This window comes from Bombus vosnesenskii, unplaced genomic scaffold (genome assembly GCF_011952255.1).
Source record: "Bombus vosnesenskii isolate JDL3184/JDL3185 unplaced genomic scaffold, Bvos_JDL3184-5_v1.1 scf7180000015281, whole genome shotgun sequence".
Classification (NCBI taxonomy): domain Eukaryota; kingdom Metazoa; phylum Arthropoda; class Insecta; order Hymenoptera; family Apidae; genus Bombus; species Bombus vosnesenskii.
In genome coordinates, this window is record NW_022883918.1 from 1 (window position 1) to 23,247 (window position 23,247).

Below are 23,247 nucleotides of genomic sequence, written 5' to 3' on the forward strand. Positions count from 1 at the left end.
GAACACCAGGCCTACAACAACGAGCACCCCCAATCAACTTCGCCCAGATGGAAACGAAAGAATCAGGATCAATGCAACTACAGGAGAACTACCCACAGTGCTCCTTGGACCAGCCGGACAACCGAAACGAACATTTCTTGTCGACTCAGGGGCAGGAATCAACCTGCTCAAGCGAAAATGGACAGCAAGAACAGAACTGGTACCTGTGAAGAAATTCACAATGGGACACTCTGAATTCGAAACTTCCGAACGCGTCATTATAGATCTGTTTGACAAAAAGATAGACTTTCATATAATAGATGATGATTTTCCGCTAATAGAAGATGGAATATTAGGTTTCCCCGCATTACGACAGTTTAAATTCAATCTTTCCAACAACAGATTAAAACTAAATAATGATACTATTTTGTTACAACCGGCAACGACCATATCACCTGGGCAAGCCATATCAAAGACAGTGTACCTAGAAGGAAAACCGACTCCAGTATGCTTTATCAATGGTGGTGAGTCCAACTTAAAAATCACTAATTGCATCGAAAATTCCAACACCTACAATCAAATTTCTACATTCAGAGATCTAGTTAGACTTTCACATATAGAAAAGGCTCTCAGAGAACCAATTGAAAAGATATTACTTTACTATTTGGACGTCTTCAATCTCGAAACAGAACTCTTACCGTGCACTTCACTTGCTAAACATACAATTACCCTAAAAGAGAACAAAATCATAAACTAAACTAAACTAACTAAATCCTACAGACCCCCTGAATGCCACAAAACAGAAATTAGGCGACAGATGGACGAAATGCTTAGGAAAAACATTATAGAACCTTCCGACTCTCCATATAATTCCCCAGTATGGGTTGTACCAAAGAAACAGGACGCCTCGGGAAAACAAAAATGGAGAATTGTAACTGACTTCAGAAAAATTAACGAACTTACGGACCAAGACGCATATCCACCACCCGATATAGATGACATAATATCGCAGTTAGGAAACGCAAAATTCTTTTCCGCCCTAGACTTATCCTCGGGATTCCACCAAATTCCTATGGATCCCAAATCAAAGAAGTACACTGCATTTAGCACACCACAAGGACATTACCATTATAATCGAATGCCGTTTGGACTCAAAAACGCGCCAGCGACATTTCAAAGAATGATGGACACTGCGCTTCGCGGACTTATTAATAAACATTGCTTTGCATATTTGGACGATATTATTATTTTTGGTCAATCGATAGAAGAACACAACCAAAACCTAGCTATCGTTTTACAAAGACTTAGGGAATTGGGGCTGAAACTACAGCCAGATAAGGGCGAATTTTTAAAGCCCGAATTGGAATACCTCGGACATACCGTAACAAGTGAGGGAGTAAAACCCAATCCGAAGAAAATAGAAGCAGTAAAAAACTTTAGACAACCTAAGAACCCAACAGAAGTAAACTCTTTCCTCGGGCTAGCAGGTTATTACAGAAAATTTATTCGTAACTTTTCAAAGCTAGCAAAACCCCTTACGGACCTCACGAAAAAGGACACGCCATTCCACTGGACCGACAGAACACACCTCAGCTTCGATACGTTAAAAGAAAGATTATGCCAAGCACCGGTACTAAAATATCCCGACTACACAAAAACATTTACGTTGACAACGGACGCCAGTAACGAAGGTTTAGGAGGGATCCTTTCACAAGACGGGCACCCTTGTGTCTTCATTTCGAGAACATTAAACCCTCCTGAACGAAATTATACAACGACGGAAAAAGAATTATTAGCTATCATTTGGGCAGTTAAAAGACTGAGACAATATTTATTAGGCCGTAAATTCCAAATTCAAACAGACCACCAAGCCCTTAAATGGCTACACAACTGTAAGGACCCCTCCAGCCGATTGATCCGATGGAGATTAAGATTAGAGGAATACGAGTATGACATAGATTAGATAAAAGGAAAGGAAAACGCGGCCGCTGACGCCCTATCCAGAGTACACGCGATAACACAAACTGACGTTTTATTAAAACAATTCAAAGATTGGGAAAAATCAGAAGAAATACCAAAACTAACACCTAACAAAGACAACTTTTTCCCATTAACAAAAACATATCTAGGCCCATATGACGAAACCGCATGGTTACAGAAAATATCAAACGTACTCAAAACAAATAGAAAGATAGGGATAGGAGACAACAACTTAAACGCACAAGACAAAGCACACATAAAGAGACTTCTTTTGTTTTTCAATGACCAACGCGACGATATAGAGGTTGCTTACGAGCCAATACAGAGCTTAAGTGACGAAGAGATAGAACAAATACTGAAAGAAAATCATGACTTGATAGGACATCCCGGGATACAAAAGACGTACGACAGAATCAGAGACAAATATAGTATCCCACACCTTATGGACAGAATAAAAACCAGAATAGAAACTTGCGAGACTTGTCAAACCGCAAAAATGACTAGGATTCGACCCAAAGAAGAACCATGTATAACCGACACACCATTGGAACCCAATGACAAGATAGCCATGGATATACTAGGACCATTGAAGAAAACGAAACGAGGCAATTCCTTTATACTCTCCATTCACGATGAACTCACAAAATACCTTATCCTTGTTCCTATAAAAAACCAACAAACAGAAACTATTTGGAATTCCCTGTTAGACCATTACATATACATATTCTCAGCGCCTAAGAAAATACTGACAGACAGAGGACAAAATTTTATTAGTAGCTTAATGCAAAAATACGAAGAAGCCTTCAAAATAAAACACATTAAAACCACTAGCTTCCACCCCCAAAGTAATGGATCATTAGAGCGGACTCACGCTGTAATAGCAGATATGCTAAAGTGTGTTCAAAGGGACTCAGGGGAAGAATGGGACGAACATTTAAATTTTATATGCCTAGCCTACAATACGGTGATACACGACTCGACCGGTTATACACCTTTTGAATTGACATTCGGACACAAAGCCAACTTACCCTCGACCATTTCACGAAATCCACAACGCGGACGAAGTAGCATTCAGAAAACGAGAATGGGATTCTAGACTTTCGAAAGCTCGCGACCAATTGATTAGGAGTAAACAAAGATATCAAAGAGATCAGAGACGACGAATAATAAAACCCCAGTCAATATTTAAAGAAGGGGATAGAGTCTTAATACACAACGACCATAAAGAGCATAAATTAGACATAGAGTGGCTAGGACCCTACACCATTGAGAGAGCTAAAACACCGTATTATGAGGTTTTAATAGAAGGTAATATCAAGAAAATTAATGGAAACCGGTTAAAACCTTATTTTCCAGGACGGGCTTCATAACTATAATATACTTAGGCAACACGCAAACCGCAACCTTACCGGAAAAGCCAATTGACCTAGAGATAATCCGCAGAAACACTGAGATTTTGGAGGACCAAAATCAATCTAAGAAGGGGGTATGTAACGTCAATTCATATCAGAGACCAGGCCACACACCACGGACAGGATGGCACCCAGATGTCTGCATATCCTTGGCGCGCACCCTCAATAGTCTTAAGTGCCCACCAGGGGCCTTGGCATTTTTATAGTTAAGGTCCTTCGGACCAAGCGAGTATTTCCTGTCTTAAATTTCCCTTTACGTTTATTGTCTACCACGTGTTAGCTTAGAAAGTTGGTTTTCTCCACATCTGGTATGTTCCGTTGGCAACTTTCTCGCGAGGGCGGCTAAAACCCTTCCTGGTCCACCAACCGTCCTATTATCCAATCGGAGATGGTGTCTACTGCCCTCACTTCCTTAACCAAAATTGTCATCAACAAATCCGATAGTCCCGTGTCCTTAGACACACCCACCCCTAGCTTTCCTCAGACACAGTATCGTCAGTAAAACTTCACTTATTCTGTATCCTTAGAATAGTCAACATATCTATGTCGGTCTCTTATAAGTCGCGTACTTAATGTATTGTTGTAACTAAGTCTTACATAACGTGGTTGAAGTGAATTGTGATTTATGTTAATTCAGTGCGTGTTACGTTGTGATTGCTGAATTCATAATAAAGGTTGATTAAAACCAAGTAAATAGTTGTGTTACGACTCGACTATATTTTATTTTCACCGACCAACCCAAAAATTACGTGACAGGAGCAGCTGAGGTAATGGCGCCAGACAGCGCCTACTCCTCAAGGTAAGAAAATTAATTTTGAGAATTTCCTTTTTCTCTGATAATTTCGTTGCTCTCGAGAATCGAATTAGAACTTCCTATCATCGGTCTCGTTTTATTTTCGTGAACAGTTTTGAAGATAGAATCATTGTTTAAACTTTGAACAAAGGAGTTGTCCGCTGTGTCGGCTTGTGCGAACGGTGTTTTCAGTTACTGAAATACCCACTGATCTTCGCATTCCTCCTCCCATTGTTGGCAAAATATTGCCCGTCTTTGGGCAAGGCTTGCGAAATCACACAAATCCCGCACAGAAAGAACTATTAAATACATCGTCAGGGTCAATCGAAAATTAAGAGCAATACCGGCATTGCTAATAACCGATATTCTTGCCATCGTTGCATGCGATTGTAAGAGAGAAATAGCAGAACAATTTCCCTTCGGAAATTTAACCAAAGGATCGTTCGCTGTGTTGGCTTGTGCAAACGGCGTTTTCGATTATCAAAAACACCCCTCGATCTTCGCATTCCTCCTCCCACTGTTGGTAAAATACTACCCGTCTTTGGGCAAGGCTTGCGAAATCACACGAGTCCCACACAGAGAGGATCGTTAGAATCATCCTCGATTATTAAACTCAAAAGGCAAGAAAATCGTGGTAACAGAATCCATCGTAGTAAATGAATTGAGTTTCGGTTCTAACGGCAAACTATTACAGTGAAATTAAAAGAGAAGAAGAAGTCGAACGTAAAAAATAAATTTATATAAAACAACGAAAAATCTCACATTCCTATCCAATCCAGCAACGATAAAATATATGTAGTATCGTGGACGAAAGGCCTAAGAAATATCGGGCGAACTATGAACAATGTCGCGAGAGCCGAGGCGCCGTCGGGCCCATCAATGTGTCATCGGTCTTTTCAAGTGCATAGTTTCGTGGAAAAGACCTACGTGACCCTGGCCACGAGCGTCTGCAGAACACGTGTGCGGTGGGCCTAGGAAAAAGACAACAGAATGCGGCAACGGCCAGAGTTAGTCGAAAAGCAGAGAGTGCGAGTCGAAAAGCAGAGTGCGAGTCGAGGGGCCGAGTGCGAGTTGAGCGGAGACAGAGGTTGCATCCTCTGCTCCATTGCTCCATGTTGCATTGCTCCAGAGGGAGCGGAGACATCCTGGGAATGATGGACCATAACACCGGTAGTCACTCAACAACCAACGACATCTACGTCCGCCTTGAGCGAACTCAGAGGCACCATCAGTCAAATTTCCTTTGAAAATTTGAACTCCAAGGGTGGGGGTGTCACGTCCCGCGCTCCGCACGTGCCGTAACAAGAACAAGAAAACCACTCTATACAAAACGCGCGAATACGGATTTGAATGCACAAAACGAACACACGGCGCTACGAAACTAAAGAAAGGATTAACAAAACGAGGGCGACTAATAAATCCAACCAGTATAAAATAAAATAAATAGAACCTACTAATGGATTGAACGTGTTATGAACCAAACAAATAAACCAGGAAATAAGAATAACTACAAAAGGGGAAATAATTGAAACGCCAGGAATACATGTATATATAAATATGTCGGAGATGAAAGAACACCGGAGCCTTTGGAATTTTGGATAATCCCGCAACATTGTAACCTAGAGTCTACTATAGCTGTAACTGAACAATTGTAGTTATTCAACCCGATTGTAATTGTTCGAGAGTTGTGATAATGAGCTTGGGCTCGAGGCGACAGTCAGTCGCCGAACGTGGCCGCGGTCACGGGATGAACGCTTTGCCTAGCGAAGGTAAGGAGTAATTCTATAGCCCTCCTTAAAGGAAATATTCGTGGCGACACGCGACAGTAAACATTCCAACGGTTTCTGTCCCGTGGCTCGCCACACGCAGACCCTATTCTTCGAGTAAGATGATTGCCAGATGTCGATGCTTCTCCGCAGTACATGTTCGGCTAGCCCGAGGGCCCGTTATAAATCTTAAGGTTTAGTTAACTAAAGTCCTTCAAACAGACAAACAGTCTTTGTCCCAACTACGGGAAGATAGGGGAGACATATTTTTCAACGAGCGGCGTCTCCCACTAGCAACTTTCCCTCGAGGGCGGCTAGCATCTTTTTCTAACCACCGATATGGAGATTGACCAATTAGCAGCAACGCCAATTTCCCTTACTTTCTGAACGAAGGCTTTTCTCGACGAATCCGATGATCTCGTATCCTTAGACACACCCCATTATAGTTTTCCTCTGTGGCATCATCGGGACGGGAAAGGCATTCTCGCTCGCGATCTCATTGATGAAAGAAGTAACCCTTTACGACCAGTGAATATTACGCGTCCGACTTAGATTTTGTGAGTACGTTCATCTATCATCCCGTCGACCGCGGATTCGTTATTGAACCTAGGATCATTGTCATTAGTTTCTCGAGTACCTAACTACCACGGTTACATGTCCGGTTCTATAATAATCGTATTTGCACTAGTCAATGTCTTCTCTATTGCATAACGACAACGTGTAACCCAAACGAAGATTCGTTTCACGCCCCTAACCCTAATTCTAATGTAAACCCGACATATATATACGTATTCATATGCATATTTCTCTTGGCAGTGTAGTATTCATACGAAATGAAATGTCAATTATTTATTTATCCTTTACCGGAATGTAGGCTAGTTTTAAGTATGTATCTTAGATTATCGGTTTGATAGAATTCGCACACATATATATATTTCTGACAATGTAACCTTCATTTCTTTAATAATACAATATTGTATATTTTATGTATTCGTTAAACTATTAGTTTTTGACTTCATGTATACTTATATTTCATAAATTGATAATATTGTATTTATTGCATAGTATTGGAAGCACTGTCTCTAATATTTACTAGGTTATTACATGTTCGGCATATATGTTTATACTTATATGTAACTCTCCAAATTGATTGATTGAAATATATATATATATATATATATATATAATATTCCTGGCGTTTCAATTATTTTCCCCTTTTGTAGTTATTCTTATTTCCTGGTTTATTTAGAATTGTGTGTATATGTATTTTGTTTATTGATTGGATCCGTTAATCGCCCTCGTTTTGTTAATCCTTCCTTTCGTTTCGTAGTGCCGTGTGTTCGTTTGTGCATTCAAATCCTTATTCGCGTGTTTTGTATAGAATGGTTTTCTTGTTCTTGTTACAGCGCGTGCGGAGAGCGGGACGTGACACCCCCGCCCTTGAAGTTCAAATTTCCAAAGGAAATTTGACTGATGGTATCTCTGAGTTCGCTCAAGGCGGACGTAGATGTCGTTGGTAGTTGAGTGACTACCGGTGTTATCGATATCCCTTGAGGTTGTGCTGTTTGATCATCGATATTTCGTCTTCTTTTGAGGTATAGTAGCGGGTGGGTAACTGAGCCGCATATTGCTCCACATTTGTAAGTTTCACGTAACTGGTATCCGTGTGCAGCTATATCTATTATTGTCTTGGTTAGTTTAAATATTGCGAGTATTCCAAATATTGCTGCACTGACAGTTCCAAATTCCATAAAACCAGTCCATAAGCTTGATACGGTATTTTTCGCTATTGTCGTTAATGTGTTTTTGTCCATCATTCCCAGGATGTTTACTGTTCCAGGGACGATTGTTTTTTCTGTTGCTCCTCTGGCTAATGCGTTCAAGACTGCAGATTTTTCTGCCGGGAACATGACGTGGTCCCGTAGTGCATCGAGGTCTTTTTGGGTATATATTCCGCTCGTGGCCAACGACGATGGTGCTGAATATCGCCACGTTTGGCGCACGTCCGGGCGGAGTTCCTGTGGTGCGATTCCCTTGCCAAACGTGTAGCTCCGAGTAGCATTCTGTTGTATGTCGTACCTTTACTTGTACCGGAATGCATTTGACTATATGGACCGCTTCTCCTGCGATCAGAGCCATGTGTCCTGGGTTTTGGTTATGGCGTATGCAAATTCGTCGGCCGGTAAGTTTGCCAAGCTTAAAGCGTTCTCTATTAGTTTCTTCTGTGTGTTGCGTCTTTGTGTCAGTATATCATGGTATAATGTTGTCATTTGTCGTTTTACTTTCGAGTTTATCGGAAATAAGAATAACCTTTTATAGAAAAAGAAAATTTTTATATTTTTATATATTATATTTTTTTTCTTTCCTTTTTTTCCTCTTCTCTTTTTTTTCTTCTCCCCCCCTTTTTTTTATTGTTAAAACTTTTGTTTTACTTTAGGTTTTACGTACTTGTTATCAGTGAAAATAAATATTATGAATACTACTTGGGTTATAATTATATACATATATGCGTACGTATTGGTAAGTAGTATAAATGAATTTGTTTTATTGTTATATCATCAATAGGAATAAATATTACAAATGTACCTTGTCTTCGAATATATATATATATATATATATATATATATATATATATATATGTGCGTGGAATGGTAAATATGACAGCTTATTTTTATGAGTCACTTGCATTATCAATGGAAGTGAGTGTTATAAATATCACCTACTTTACAACATGCGTGTATATATATTGGTAAATATAAGTGAAGATTATATGTATAGTTATAGATGTTGTTTGTTTACAGGTGGATAGCAAACGTATTTGATTTCGTGAGTGGCGTACAGGTGCTTTACAGTTCTACGGTGCGGATTGCTATTCCTTGAACTAAAAAAAAAATTTCTTTCGAGATGAGTCAGATTATTGTAAACGATCGTGCATGGGAGGATTTTCTGCAGAGATTCGAAATGCTCTCTGGATTCCTCATGAAACGTCTGGACAACACCTACATGTTCTTCCATCCGTCGTTCAGAGAATGGTTGATGAATTCGCCATCAGTACTGTACACACATACAAAAATAGTTAATATATATATATATATTATATTATTTTTTTATATATATGTTTCATTCGGACCTGTTCCTTGTATGAATACTGTATCTCTGTATATAATATAATATATATAATATGTTATGATTATGTTAGTTGTTATTTACTATATATATTTTCCTTAACTCTCTCCTTTTTTTTTGTTTTTTTTTTATTAGTACCTAACATTGCTATTATGATGCTGTATTACATTGTATTGGCTATTATTTGTATGTGCGCGCGACGAATTTTTCAACATGGCCGCTCGCGTGTCTCTTTGGTATGGCGTTGGTTTAATGTCAACAGTAACGTGTTTTTGAAATAGCTAATTAATTGTTACTCACTATAATTTTATTTAGTAGTGTTTTTGTAATATTGTTTTGTGTTTCATGATATTGTGTGTGTCAATACCGTGTGCTACCTTAATGTGATAGCATGGATTGTATTGTTACCGAATTTCAATAGTCCTTGTTTTGATTATACGTGACTTGCATTTATATAAGTCTCGTTTAATTTAGTTAATGGTTTGTGTACTGTGTTACCAGTTATTTTCGTGTGGCATAACTTTATTCCTTTGCACCGAGTTCAGTCATGTCTTCTCGTTAATATTTAGTTAGTCTATCTTGATTAATTTCTAACCCATTTCTGTGTTTATTGACCCTTCTTATTTTCCCTATTAATTTATTATTGCATGTACTTGCGATTTGTTATTATTTTATGTATGATATGGATTAGTTCCCTTATTAGTGATTAAAATTTATTTGTTAGATTGACATTGTAATTTCTAACCTATTTCTGTGTTTATTGACCTTTCCTTATTTTCCCTATTAATTTATTATTGCATGTACTTGCTATTTGTTATTATTTTATGTATGATATGAATTAGTTTCCTTATTAGTGGTTAAAATTTATTTATTAGATTAACATTGTCTGTAATTCTTCAGATTCTACTCATTCGATGCTGCGTCACTTAGCTGGATCATTCCCACAACGTCATCCAATTCTTCGATATGCCTTCGATACTTATTACGGTTGCCTTCAATCGTCTTCTATCTGTGGCTATAAAGGTACTGTTTAATTCATTTAATTTAATATGTGTATAATGCATTGTGTGTGCGACCGCTATTGTGCATTACAAAATCCACTTCTACATGTTAGATATAATAATATAACAATACTACGTAGATTAATACATAATAAAATATCCTTTAACTCCGGTTATATTTATTACTAACTCTCAATTAATCTATCTTAATTATTTTCTAACCACTTTCTATATTTATCAGCTATTTTATTTCTTCTTGTTAATCTGTGAAATCCATGCATGTACACTTCCTTGTATGGTGATTGATTGTTCACGAGGTAAGTTGCACTTCCACTGTTTTCGTTATTCGTTGAACTAACACGTTTTACATTCAAACAGTAATTGGAGCACTCGTAATAAACTTCTTTTCTTTTTCCAAGTTTCCGCTATCTGTGTCATTCGACGAACAGTGCCACGCCTCCACAGCACCGTTATAACATTTAGCGATGCTGCTCTTTGCATTAAGGCAATTGAAGTTAATTCGTTCGTTTATTTTCAGCTGGTACATGGTGTTCCGCAAGCAGGGAGCCATAACCTATTTTGCATGTAGACCTTCTTGTATGATGATTACTTGTTTACAAGGTAACTTTCACTTTCCCTCTTTTAATTATTTATTGAATCGACACGTTGTATATTCAAACAATAATTGGAGTACACATAATAATTTTCCCTTTTTTCTTTTTAGGTTTTCGCTATCTGTATTGTTCGACGAACAGTGTCACACCTCCTTTTGATTTATCCATAATATAGTTATAACATTTAGTAACCTTGTATTTTGCACTGAGACAATTGAAACTAATTTATTCACTTATTTTAGGTAGCTGTCATACATTGTGTTCCACGAACAACGATCCATAACCTATACTTGCACGTACACTTTCTTGTGTGTTGATCACTTGTTAACAAGGTAACTTTCACTTTCACTAGTTAATTGTTCATTGAGTTAACACGTTTTATATTTAAGCAATAATTGAAACACATATAATAATTTTCCTTTTTCCTTTTAGGTGTTCGATATCTGTATTATTCGACGAACAGCACTATAACATATACTATCGCACTACGTTGCCTACTGAAATCGCTTTATAGATTGCTTATTTCGATTATGCGCTAGTTTTAACTTGTTTAAATGCACCGTTCGCGGAATCCCTTTTACTTCGATCTTGACGTTTTGGTTCTGCAAGATTTCTAGCACTTTGTATGGTCCAGTATATTGATCGGAGAATTTTCCTTTACTGGGTTCTTTTAGTAAATATATCGAATCTCCTATTTTAAAATCTTAGGGGTTGATTCGTCGGTCGTAATATTCTTTTGATCTTAGTTTGGATTTTATCAAATTTTCTCTTGCCATTCGTTGTACGGTGTTAATTTTATCGAACAGATCTTCGAGATATTCTGCATAAGTTGGTTCCATGTTCTCTTCGATTATTACTTCACCAGTAGGTTCCCTGGCTAGATGTCCAAAAACTAATTCGTGCGGGGAGAATTTCGTTCCTTCGTGTACAGAGGTATTATAGGAAAACATAGCTAATTCTACCCATTCGTTCCAATTTTTGGAATTTTCAATGTATAATTTGAGATATTCTATCAACACGTGGTGAGATCTTTCGATTGAACCGTTACTTTGTGGATGATATGCCGTTGTGGTATATTGTTTGATGCGGAATCTCTTTGCTACTTTCTTCATTAGTGAGGATGTAAAATTCGTTCCTTGATCAGTGAGAATAGCTCTCGGTGACCCGAAACGACAAATAAATCGCTTTACAAAAACGTCCGCTATCTCGGCTGAAAAGATTCCTCCTAGTGGAATCCCAATTGAGTATTTTGTTAATAAGTCTTGGATAGTTAATATATATTCGTTTCCCTTTTGGGTTTTTGGTAATGGACCTACAATATCCATACTAACCTTATCGAACGCTTTACCTGGTGTGTCTGTAGGTACCATTGGTTGTTTTGCTTTTATTCTTGTGAGTTTCTTCAATTGACATTCCTTACATGTTCTTACGTAATCTTGAATTTCCCTTTTCATATTTTCCCAATAGTAGTGTTGTCGTATTCTTTGATAAGTTTTGGTAATTCCTTTGTGTCCTGCTACGCTTGATTCATGTTTTTCTCGTATTATGCTGTTCCGCGCTTCCACAGGTGGAGTAATTACTTCCCCAGTGCAAATGGTGATGGATAAGGTTTTTTCCATAAATATTTCCTTTAATTTTCTGATTGTATATCGCCAGGGTATTTCCTCCAAGTTTCCTTTGCTAATGCTGAACGAAGTTAACTGTTTTTCATTTACTGCGTCTAATAGAGATCTTAGCGAGTTTAATAAATTTTCTGGTGTTATTGGAATATTTCTATTTTCCTTTATCGCTAGGAATACAATGTATTTTCCAGAATCGTAATTCAATCTTGCTTTTTCTAACATTAAATCTTCATAACGAGGTAATTTTCCCGTTTCCTTCATTTCTAAGGCTCCTTTATCTATCGGATTGCCATGTATATCTATAAATACTACTTTATGGTCATTTACTCTCGCAATTGAGTCTCTGGTTTCTGAAATTCTTAGTTCCGCAATTATCGTAGGTCTCGTGTCCTTTTCTCGTTGTTGAATTAGTTCTGGAATTACAGTGGAGGTCTCTTTTTCGCTTGCTGTATCCGTGTCTTCTTTTTCTCGATTGGTTATTTCTCTATCTGTACTTACATCGATTTCTGCTAATGCTTGGTCTAAATATTTTATGGGGGTTTCTTCTATTGTAAAATGTTTTCGGGTAAAACCCTTTCCTTGATTTTTAGAATCACTGGATTGAGGCAAGACGTGTGATTTAGCTTCGAATATGGGAGAGTCTTCGGTTGACGTATCTATTTCGAATCTTTTTGAGACATGCGTATCCTTTTCTCGTTGTTGAGTTAGTTCTGGAATTACAGCAGGGGGCTCTCCCTCGCCTGTTGCGTCCATGCGCCTTTTTCCTCGATCAGTTATTTCTCTATCTATATTAACATCGAGCTCGGTTAGTGCTTCGTCAGAATATTTTACGGGTGTTTCTTCCAGTGTAAGATGCTTTCGAGTAGAAATTTTTCCTTGTTTTGTAAGATCAGTGGATTGAGGTAAGACGCGTGGTTTGGCTTCGAATATGGGAGAGTTTTCCGTTGACGTATCTATTTCGAATCTTTTTGAGACAGGATAGCGAATCGGTGAGACTTCCTCTCTCTTTTTGATTGGTAAATAAACTTCCGGAGGGTTCCTAGATAATGCGTCTGCGTTTGCGTTCGCCCTGCCTTCTTTGTATACAATATCAAATTCAAAGTCAGATAATTTTAATTTCCATTTCCAAATTCTCGAAGTAGGATCTTTGATAGAATGCATCCACACTAAAGGTTTATGATCGGTTACGATGGTAAACTTTCTTCCGTAAAGATACGGTCGGAAGTGCATTGCGCTGTAAACAATTGCCAGACACTCTTTTTCTATGGTAGAGTAATTTTGTTCGGCGGAATTTAATAGTCTTGAGGCATACGCAATCGGCAAATCCTTTCCGATTGGCCCTTGACTCAGTACATCGCTTATTGCATATCCTGATGCGTCTGTAGTAAGGTTAAAGGGTTTAGAAAAGTCTGGGTATTGTAGAATGGGTTTCGTCATTAACGCTGTCTTTAAATTATTGAATGCATTTTCTTGATTTTCTGTCCATTTAAAGGGAGTATCTTTCTTTAGTAGTTTTGTCAATGGTTTCGCGACCTTGGAGAAATCGGGTATAAATCTTCTGTAATATCCTGCTAGTCCCAGAAATTGTTTGATATTTTTCGCCCTCTTTGGTCGTGGAAATTTTGATACGGCTTCGACTTTCTTTGGGTCGGGTTTCACGCCGTCCTCACTAATTATATGTCCTAAATAATTCACCTCGTGTCGTAAAAATTCGCACTTATCGGGTTGTAATCGTAATTTAGCTGTCCTCAGTCTTTCCATTAATTTATTAAATATAATTTCGTGTTCTTGGAGAGACCTGGAATAAATCACTATGTCATCCAGATAGACGAATAGTTCTATTCCTTGCAGACCAGATAATACTGAGTTCATCAAACGTTGAAATGTTGCTGGGGCATTTTTTAATCCAAAGTGCATTCTTTTGAATTGAAAATGTCCGTATGGTGTCGAAAATGCAGTTTTGTGGGCATCTGCCTGTGACATACGGATCTGGTGAAAGCCTGATGCTAAGTCAAACATGGAAAAATATTTTGCACTTCCTAATTGATCCAATATTTCTGTAATGTTGGGTAGTGGGAAGGCATCGCCAATCGTTTTATCGTTCAATTTTCTATAATCGATAACTAATCTCCAGCGTTTATTTCCTTGCGAATCGGGTTTTTTGGGCACAATCCATAATGGGGAGTCATATGGAGATATTGATGGTTCCACTACGTCTGTATCTAGTAATTCTTGAATCTGTCGATTTATCTCTTCTCGATGTATTGGTGGATATCGATACTGTTTAGTATTAATTGGTATATTATCCGTTGTAATTATTCTATGTTCCAGAACTTCAGTTGCTTCCAATGTATCTCGTGGAATATGAAACCTATCTTGATTATTACGAATCAACTTTTTAACATTTTCCTTTTCTTCTTCGTTCAAGTGTTCGAGTCGTAGTAACTCATTTATTTTTTCGTATCTACTTTCCTTCGATTTTAGAACTGTATTACGCGCTGTCCTAGGAAGCGAGGAGGGATTTTCAAATTCTTTAATTACCATCGTCGGTGTTGTAAATTCGTAATCTCTTGAAGTAGTATTTATTACTCTTATATAACCTTTTCCTTTATAATTCCTCACACTGCATTACCAAAATAGATTCCCTTGCTCGGCTCGATTCTTGGAATAAATCCCTCTTTTATCTCTGGATTAGCAATATTAATTGTACACGTTATTGAACTTCGCTTCGGTATAATTATTTTTTCTCTAGTATCGAAGGGAATATAAATATTTCCCCACTTGATATGTTTTTCCTCATAATCTAAACGAGCTTTACAACCTGCAAAAAATTCGGATCCTAGGATTCCGTCTTGATCGATTAACAATGAATCATCGACTACATGAAAAATAACCGGATGGCCCGCAACCTGTATTACCGTCTGCCCTATGGAGACCAGGCTCGTTGCCGTAATTCCTCGCACTTCAATTGATTCTTTCTCGTCGAGGATGGCTGAGTCGGGTAAAGCAGGTTTTTTGATAATATTGATTTCCGATCCAGAGTCTAATAATAAACTCGTCTTAGTTTTTAGATTTGGGGAAACTATTCGTGCAGTTGGGGTCGTTGGGGAATCGTTAAATTTTACTGAAATAATTCGGAAAGGTCGCCTTCCGAATCTGAATTCAACTCTTGATGATTTTCCTTCGCCGGTTGCTTGTGCTTCACTCTTTCCCTTTTGTCTTGAGATTCTGGATTCTCTGTCTGTGACCTTGTTTGGTTGTGGGATGATTCCCCCACAGTATTTAGTGGTTGTTCGTTCGATCTCATAGTCGGCATTGTGTAATATCGTAGAATAGCTTTTGATTGGAGATCGGCTGAAAATAGAAAAACCGTGTACGTCGTGTTTCTGTAGTTTGTTTACATTTAAGAGTGCCTACGTGACTAAAGGCACGTAGTTGGTAGTTCTTACATAGGTATGAGGGAAACAATAGACAACGTTAGAAGAAGGACGGTTTCGCTATCCAAGGCGAATCGAAAAGTGTGCGTGTTGCGAGAATCAGAGTTGATCGAGACGTCGAAGCATAGAGTCGTTAGAATTGAATTGCGAGTGTTGTCGAATGTTAGAGTTGCTAGTGAGAGAGAGAGAGAGAGAGAGAGTTACCAAATAGTTGTCAAGTTATTTGTTGTAAATACGAGCGTTGCATTTAGTTTTCCTGTTAATCAAACATCGTTTCTCTGTCTAACTAATATCTGTATTTTCAATCCATTATTAATAAATTATAATTAATTGGACAAAATTACACCTTTAATATATTCCGATATTACAATTGCGTTCGCTCTGTCTCTCGTTATGGGTGGTGGAGTCGATCTCGCGGGGATGGCTGCCCTTGTTCTGTTTGTTGCCGTCGGCGCCGGTCGCCTGGTTGCCGCCTGTACTCTTGGGCGATTCGGTGTATCGTTCCTTCGTGGCTCGCCCCATTCTCCCGAAGGACGTGTTTGGTTTCCCGATGGTCTCGAAGCATAGGGTACGATTAATCCGGCATCTACTCGGGCTTTAAATTTGTAACAGTCTTTCACTAAATGCCCGGGTTTTTTACAATAATTACACGTGATATTTTGTCTAGTAGTATTCGAAACATTCTGCGATGAAGGTACCGACCTTCGATCTTGGCGGTTGTTTCTGATATTGTTGTTAGTGTTCGAAGGACGTGCGTTGTCGCGTCTGTAATAGTTCGAGGGTGTCGGTCGATGGGGTCGCGTTCTATCGGTTATTTGTCTCAATTCGTGTGTTGCTTTGACGACTTGACGATACGCATCTTCTAAAGTATGGTACCCTGCTATTTTTACTCGTACATATACCTCGTTCGGAAGTCCTTTAACGAAAGCTTCTCTCGTTTCCCAATCTATAGTATCTTGGATGTCGGGGGATATGATGCCGTAGTCGCCTCTTTCTCCATCCATTATTGCCAATCTAAGATTTCTAACGCGATCCATATAGTCTAATATGTCTTCCCCGGGTCGTTGAAATATCGTTCCTAATTCCCCTTTATATTCGTTAAGAGATTTCTTTGGGCCGAATAGATCCTTTAATTTGTTTCCGAAATCATTTAAACTCATTAATTCCGTGTCTTCGATGGCGAGGAACGCGTGTCCACGAAGCTTATTTACTAACAATTTTACCAATTGAGGTTCTTGATATCTGGGAATCATATTTCGCGCGCGTTCACAAGCTCTTAAAAAATGGAATACCGATGGTCGATATCCGTCAAACACTGGCACCGATTCGATCGCGTCTTTTAGCTTAATTGGCTGGGTATGTCCACCCGTCTGGACCGTTTCTTGTTGCGTTGTCGGCGGCGATATGGGTGTTTTAGGTTCCTGTTTTGTTTTAAGTTCGAATAAACCGCTTTGTAATTCGGCGAGTTTTGCACTCATATCGCGAAAATTCGCATCCCATGCTTTAAGCTTTTCCGACAATGTCAAAACCATTTCTTCGTCAAACGATTCCACTACAGTCGCCATTGTTTCTTAAATATATATTTTATTGACAAGCGTGACAACTTTAATCTTCTATGGAGCGTATCGAACCGTTTAAACCAACTTTAATCCTCCGTGAAGCGTATCCCACCGCTGCCACCAAAAATTTAATCTACTAATCTGTTACGTATTGGTTTATTGAAATCGATCAAATTTTAAATTTAAATTTTACTGAATTTTTTTTTTTTTTCGTTTGAGTTTGAATTTAATCTGAAGGGAAATAAACTGAATTGATATTATTGCGTTTGTAATACTGATTTAGATTACTAATTGATACGGTAGTTGCTGCCACCAGAAATAGTCTAAGGACTATTTCAAAATATATTTTCTATTATTTTTTTTCGTTTAATGGGTAGCGTTAACTGACGCTTAATGCAACTGGTAAACGAATTCCACTTTTCGGCTAACCTGCTATGTGCAGGGATACTGGCACGGGAGAGGATTAAAGCTGGGAACAATAAATATTTGTCCTCGTTGAACGGATTTTTATTTGAATGTAGAATTGCTTAGATTATTGCCTTTATATATATTTTATTAGCCGGATATATATATATATTTTAGCGTTGCTGGATTGGATAGGAATGTGAGATTTTTCGTTGTTTTATATAAATTTATTTTTACGTTTGACTTCTTCTCTTTTAATTTCGCTGTAGTATGCCGTTAGAACGATTCTTTGATTAAATTTTCGAAGGGAAATTGTTCTGTTATTTCTTTCTTACAATCGCATGCAATGATGGCAAGAATATCGGTTAATAGCAATGCCGGTATTACTCTTAATTTTCGATTGAGCCCGACGATGTATTTAATAGTCCTTTCTGTGTGGGACTCGTGTGATTTCGCAAGCCTTGCCCAAAGACGGGCAATATTTTGCCAACAATGGGAGGAGGAATGCGAAGATCAGTATTTCAGTAACTGAAAACACCGTTCGCACAAGCCGACACAGCGGACAACTCCTTTGTTCAAAGTTTAAACAATGATACTATCTTCAAAACCGTTCACGAAAATAAAACGAGATCGATGATAAGAAGTTCTAATTCGATTCTCGAGGGCAACGAAATTATCAGAGAAGAAGGAAATTTACAAAATTAATTTTCTTACCTTGAGCAGTAGGTGCTGTCTGGCGCCATTACCTCAGCTGCTCCGGTAGTCGTCGAAGTTTTTGTTGGGTTTATTACTTGGACTCGAATATAGTTTACTATCAACTTTTACTTTATTTATCTATTTCGATACAGACTGAACAATTTACTAACTGGATTAATACCGCAATTACAATGCGCGTTTCTGTCTAAGCGATGAAATGAGGACTTTAAAGATAAAATTTTCTTTTACTTAATCGCGACTCTCTTTTCTTTACCGAAAAACTAAAGACCCCGAAACGCAAAATACTATACAAAATTTCTAAACGCAATGATGAGCGCAATAACGAACGTAGTAACAATGAACAAAATATAATGAGCACAAGAAGAATGAACGCAAGAATAAAGAACGTAATACGAATGATCCGTAATAACAATGAACACAAATTATAATGAACGCAAGAAGAATGAACGCTGCTCTATGTTGCTTCGCTTATTTATAATGCCATCCCCCACGGGGTGGTGGTCCGCTGGGGGTACGCTTCCGTGGGAATCGGGATGTTGCAGTTTGGGTTTCTTGGAATCGTACGTGACAAAATGTAAATTCCGTATTTCGACTTAGTTTTTATCGGTCCTGTGTTTCTGCTGAGCTAGCGTCTAGGAGATTTGAAGCATTCCATGCTGATCTAGTCCTTTCCGCGAGAGACTTCCATGCGCTGCACCGTGGGAATTACCGGTGTTTCTTCGGCGCATGCAAGGGCTGGCGGCTGCAGCATCATTATCATTTCAATGTTTGCTCGGGCAACACGCGCAATTCCGCTGCTCTCCCATAACAAGGACCTCCTCCTTCGAGTTGTTTTGCGTAAGTTTGGATATTTGCATTTTATGGTTGTTTTTGTGATTTTGATCCTTTCCCCCCTTTTTTTGTTATTTCCCTAGGCTTCGGTGATCGACGTTCGAACAATGTTTGCGGAGTCATTTCCATCAGAGGTTCCTATCCAGACTTCCCTGGTGCGTATTTAGTCTTGTTTTTAGTCCGCTTGATTCGTCCTGTTTCGTTTTATTTAACTATATTGTGCTGTTTTCAGCGCAAGCGAAAGAGGGATTCCGAAGAATCCATGGGCGACTCGGGAAGACCCATCAAACGCATGCGGCCTTGTGATGAACCACAAGTATCAGAGTGGTTGGAGGAACTATTCGACATTGGTGCCAAGGCCGTGGATTTCCCTCGGAATTGAGCCTTGACGATTTGGTTACTTTCGATGAGAGTTTCTTCGATGCAGAGACCGTCGTATTGGAGTGGGAACCCCCTCTGGTTGAAATCGTTGATACCGATCGTTGTGTGAAAGTTCGTTTTGCAAATGAAATTCCCGGAGAGGTTTTGGAGGCACATCTTCGTCACCATGCTTCTGGGAGAAAGGGAATTTCCCCTGTTGTGCGTTATTGGTGTATGCGTGAGTTCAGCGAACTTTGTCCTGGAGCTCCTTGCTACGATTTTGATTTAGTGTAGCTGCTTCAATTTCGTTGGTTCGCTGTTTGATGTTCCTTATTATTATTGTTTTTTAGATGTATTTTGTTTTGTGTTCAATATATATATATATATATGTCGGAGATGAAAGAACACTGGAGCCTTTGGAATTTTGGATAATCCTGCAACATTGTAACCTAGAGTCTACTATAGCTGTAACTGAACAATTGTAGTTGTTAAGGAAATTCGAGGATTTGGGAATACAAATTATTTACTATATTTCCCACACAACAGTTATACATCTATATTCCACTCTGAAGAACGTCTTGCACGCACGCTGGTCGCCAACCGACTATCCTAGATTCTGCTAACATCTGGCAACAGTCTTTTGTCTCCACTAAGCCTTGACGCCCTCTGGCCCTTACACACACACTCTCATGTACAGTGTAAATGTATCACTTCCCTAACACGCCTCCTTACATTTATACTGTACACTTAATTTTCTTTACATACTTGTCGAATTAACAAAATATTTAACATTTATCGCTTTATTTACATTTCTCTTATTTTACATTCATCCATGACCTAAACCTTTCAAATTTCTCTCTACACAGTGCCTTCGTAAAAATATCCGCAGTGTTTTCTTCTGTACTTGCTTTTATTATGTTTATCTTATTTTCCTTTACGTACTCGTGAACGTAGTGGTAATGAACTTCGATGTGTTTAGAATTTTTTGTAAAAGTTCCGTATTTTGCTATACTCGTTACTCCAGAGTTATCCTCATAGATTTTTACAGGATTATCGTCTACATTTACATCGAAGATTTTCATTAGTTCTCTGATAGTCATTACTTCGCTCACAGCTTCCGATAGAGCAACATACTCTGCATACGTCGAGGCTTTTGTCACACACCTTTGTTTTTTAGACTTCCATCCAATTACATTTCCATACAATCTAATTACATACCCAGAAGTCGATTTCCTATCTATATGATCTCCTGCCCAATCAGCGCCCACATAACAATCTATCGTTTTGCACTTTTCATTTCTTTTATAATGTAGCCCTAAATCTCTAGTCCGGTACAAATATTTCAATATTCGCAAGGCATATTTAAAATGTGTCTCGTTACAACAATCTTGAAATCTACTCAGATAATTCACACTATAACTTATATCGGGTCTGGTATTTACACTACTATACAGCAATGCGCCAATTAAATTCTTGTATCCAATGTCCTCTCTATTTATCTCAGCTTTTTCAATTTTTAAGTTGGTCTCCATAGGTGTACAGTACAATTTGCTATTATGTAATTTATATTTGTTTGCTAATGATTCTATGTATTTCTTTTGGCTTAATCTCATTTCATTTTTTAAATAATCATACTCTATATTTATTCCAAGATATTTTTTTACTTCACCTAAATCTTTCATTTCAAATTTATCAGTTAATAATTTTTTTACACTTTGTATCTTCCCTTTGTTTTTACTACAAATCAACAAATCGTCTACGTATATTAACAAATAAACAACATTTTCTCCCTCTCCATATGTATATAGGCACATCTCTATATTGTTCTTTTTAAAACCTAATCTCGTCACATACTTATGTAGTATCGTGGACGAAAGGCCTAAGAAATATCGGGCGAACTATGAACAATGTCGCGAGAGCCGAGGCGTCGTCGAGCCCATCAATGTGTCATCGGTCTTCTCAAGTGCATTGTTTCGTGGAAAAGACCTACGTGACCCTGGCCACGAGCGCTTGCAGAACACATGTGCAGTGGGCCTAGGAAAAAGACAACGGAATGCGGCAACGGCCAGAGCGTTAGTCGAAAAGCAGAGTGCGAGTCGGGCGGAGACAGAGGTTGCGAGTGGCGTTGCCGAGAGAGTGTGGATTGCGCTGTTTTCTGTGCGTTTGGCGTGAATAGTTCAGGTTGAACAACAATCGTCTTTTTCTGTCTGATTAACATCTCTATTGTCCACTCTTTGTAAACACATTATATCACGATATTACATTTTTGGGGGGCTCAGCCGGGATTGGACAAGACAGAAAACGAAACGGTTTAACAGAGCTATTCGAGCTAGTTGTGAATTTACCGGTACGCGGTGCGGTAAAAGACGATATCGTTGACGGTTTAAGTTTGTGTAGTGTGAAAAATGGCAAACGTCGGGGACGAGCGATTGTCGGGTGAAGAGGGTTCGACGCTGGAGGAGCTGAGGAGTAAGCTCGCGCGAATGAACCTCCCTATATCGGGTGTGAGGTCAGTGCTGATTGCAAGGCTGAATCGGGCGTGTAGGGCTGGACAATCGTATCGTAAGGGATCGACGGGCGGTGAAGAGCTAACCGGTCAACGAGATTTAGAAAATGTACAGAGAGCTGAGCGTGATTGTAACGAAGATGAAGATGTTGAGAAAATGAATACGAAGGAGTTGAAGGAGCGCCTCGCTAGTTTGGGTTTAAAAACGACGGGAAGAAAAGTAGAATTACGCGCACGGCTACAAGCGGCCATGGATGGTAACGACATATCGTCGGAAGAAGAAAGCGACGACGAAAGTGAGGATGAAGATGACAAGAAAAACGCAAGAGGATACAAAAGAGATGCGCGAAGGGTGTATCAGGACCGCGATGAATATTGTCGAAGGGCATGCGTTGGTTCGACACTGAGTTTTAGCGACGTCGAAGATGCATTAGAGTCGTTTAGTGGCGACAAAGGTGAAAATGTCGAACGATGGTTCGAGTCGTTCGAGGAAGTCGCTGATACGTGCATGTGGTCGGATGGGCAGAAGGCAGTCTACGCCAGGAAGCTGCTGAAGGGATCAGCGAAAATATTTGCGAGCTTCGAGTGTCATGCCAGGGCTTGGCATGAGCTGAAGAGGGGGCTAGTGAAAGAATTTTCGAGGAAAGTCAACAGTAGGCAAGTTCATCAGAAACTTGAAGAAACGAAAAAGGAGAGTGATGAAGCATGTTTGGCTTACATGTACCGCATGCTCGAAATAGCCAGCCATGTGGACATGGAGGAGGAAGCAAAGGTGGAATACATAGTGGATGGAATAATAGACGACGAGAACAATAAGGCTGTATTGTACGGCGCTACGTCAATCAAAGAGTTGAGGAAGAGGTTAGTGATGTACGAAGAGCAGAACAGTCGCAGAGCAAAGTCGATTGTGAAGCCGGCTAAAACCCAGAAGAACGGGAAGCCCAGTCAATCTGTAGACGCAATGAAGAAAAGAAGATGCTTCATTTGCGGTAGTGAGGATCATCTAAGTGTTAAGTGTCCGGAGAGGGGAGAAGGTGTTAGGTGTTCCGAGTGCAGCGGATTTGGACATATTGCAGCGAGGTGTACGGCACGACCGAAAGAGACTTGCGTAGTGTCAAGATCCGAAAAAGGGAAGTATG

At 39.0% G+C, this 23,247-nt stretch overlaps 3 protein-coding genes across 3 annotated transcripts; 2 read left to right on the forward strand and 1 right to left on the reverse strand.

The window, feature by feature from the left end:
• Positions 1 to 204: 204 nt before the first annotated feature.
• On the forward strand, positions 205 to 727 carry LOC117241107. Its single transcript, XM_033507087.1, has 2 exons — positions 205 to 652; positions 685 to 727. The coding sequence occupies exons 1-2, from the start codon at positions 221 to 223 to the stop codon at positions 694 to 696; spliced, it is 444 nt and encodes a 147-aa protein (XP_033362978.1). The 5' UTR covers positions 205 to 220; the 3' UTR covers positions 697 to 727.
• A 10,048-nt stretch (positions 728 to 10,775) lies between these two features.
• On the reverse strand, positions 10,776 to 14,840 carry LOC117241106. Its single transcript, XM_033507086.1, has one exon. It carries the CDS (start codon positions 14,835 to 14,837, stop codon positions 11,376 to 11,378), a length of 3,462 nt encoding a protein of 1,153 aa, XP_033362977.1. The 5' UTR covers positions 14,838 to 14,840; the 3' UTR covers positions 10,776 to 11,375.
• A 3,546-nt stretch (positions 14,841 to 18,386) lies between these two features.
• Positions 18,387 to 19,969, forward strand: LOC117241105. The gene is made up of 3 exons (XM_033507085.1): positions 18,387 to 19,248; positions 19,326 to 19,397; positions 19,475 to 19,969. The coding sequence occupies exons 1-3, from the start codon at positions 19,138 to 19,140 to the stop codon at positions 19,622 to 19,624; spliced, it is 333 nt and encodes a 110-aa protein (XP_033362976.1). The 5' UTR covers positions 18,387 to 19,137; the 3' UTR covers positions 19,625 to 19,969.
• The last annotated feature ends 3,278 nt before the right edge of the window (positions 19,970 to 23,247 follow it).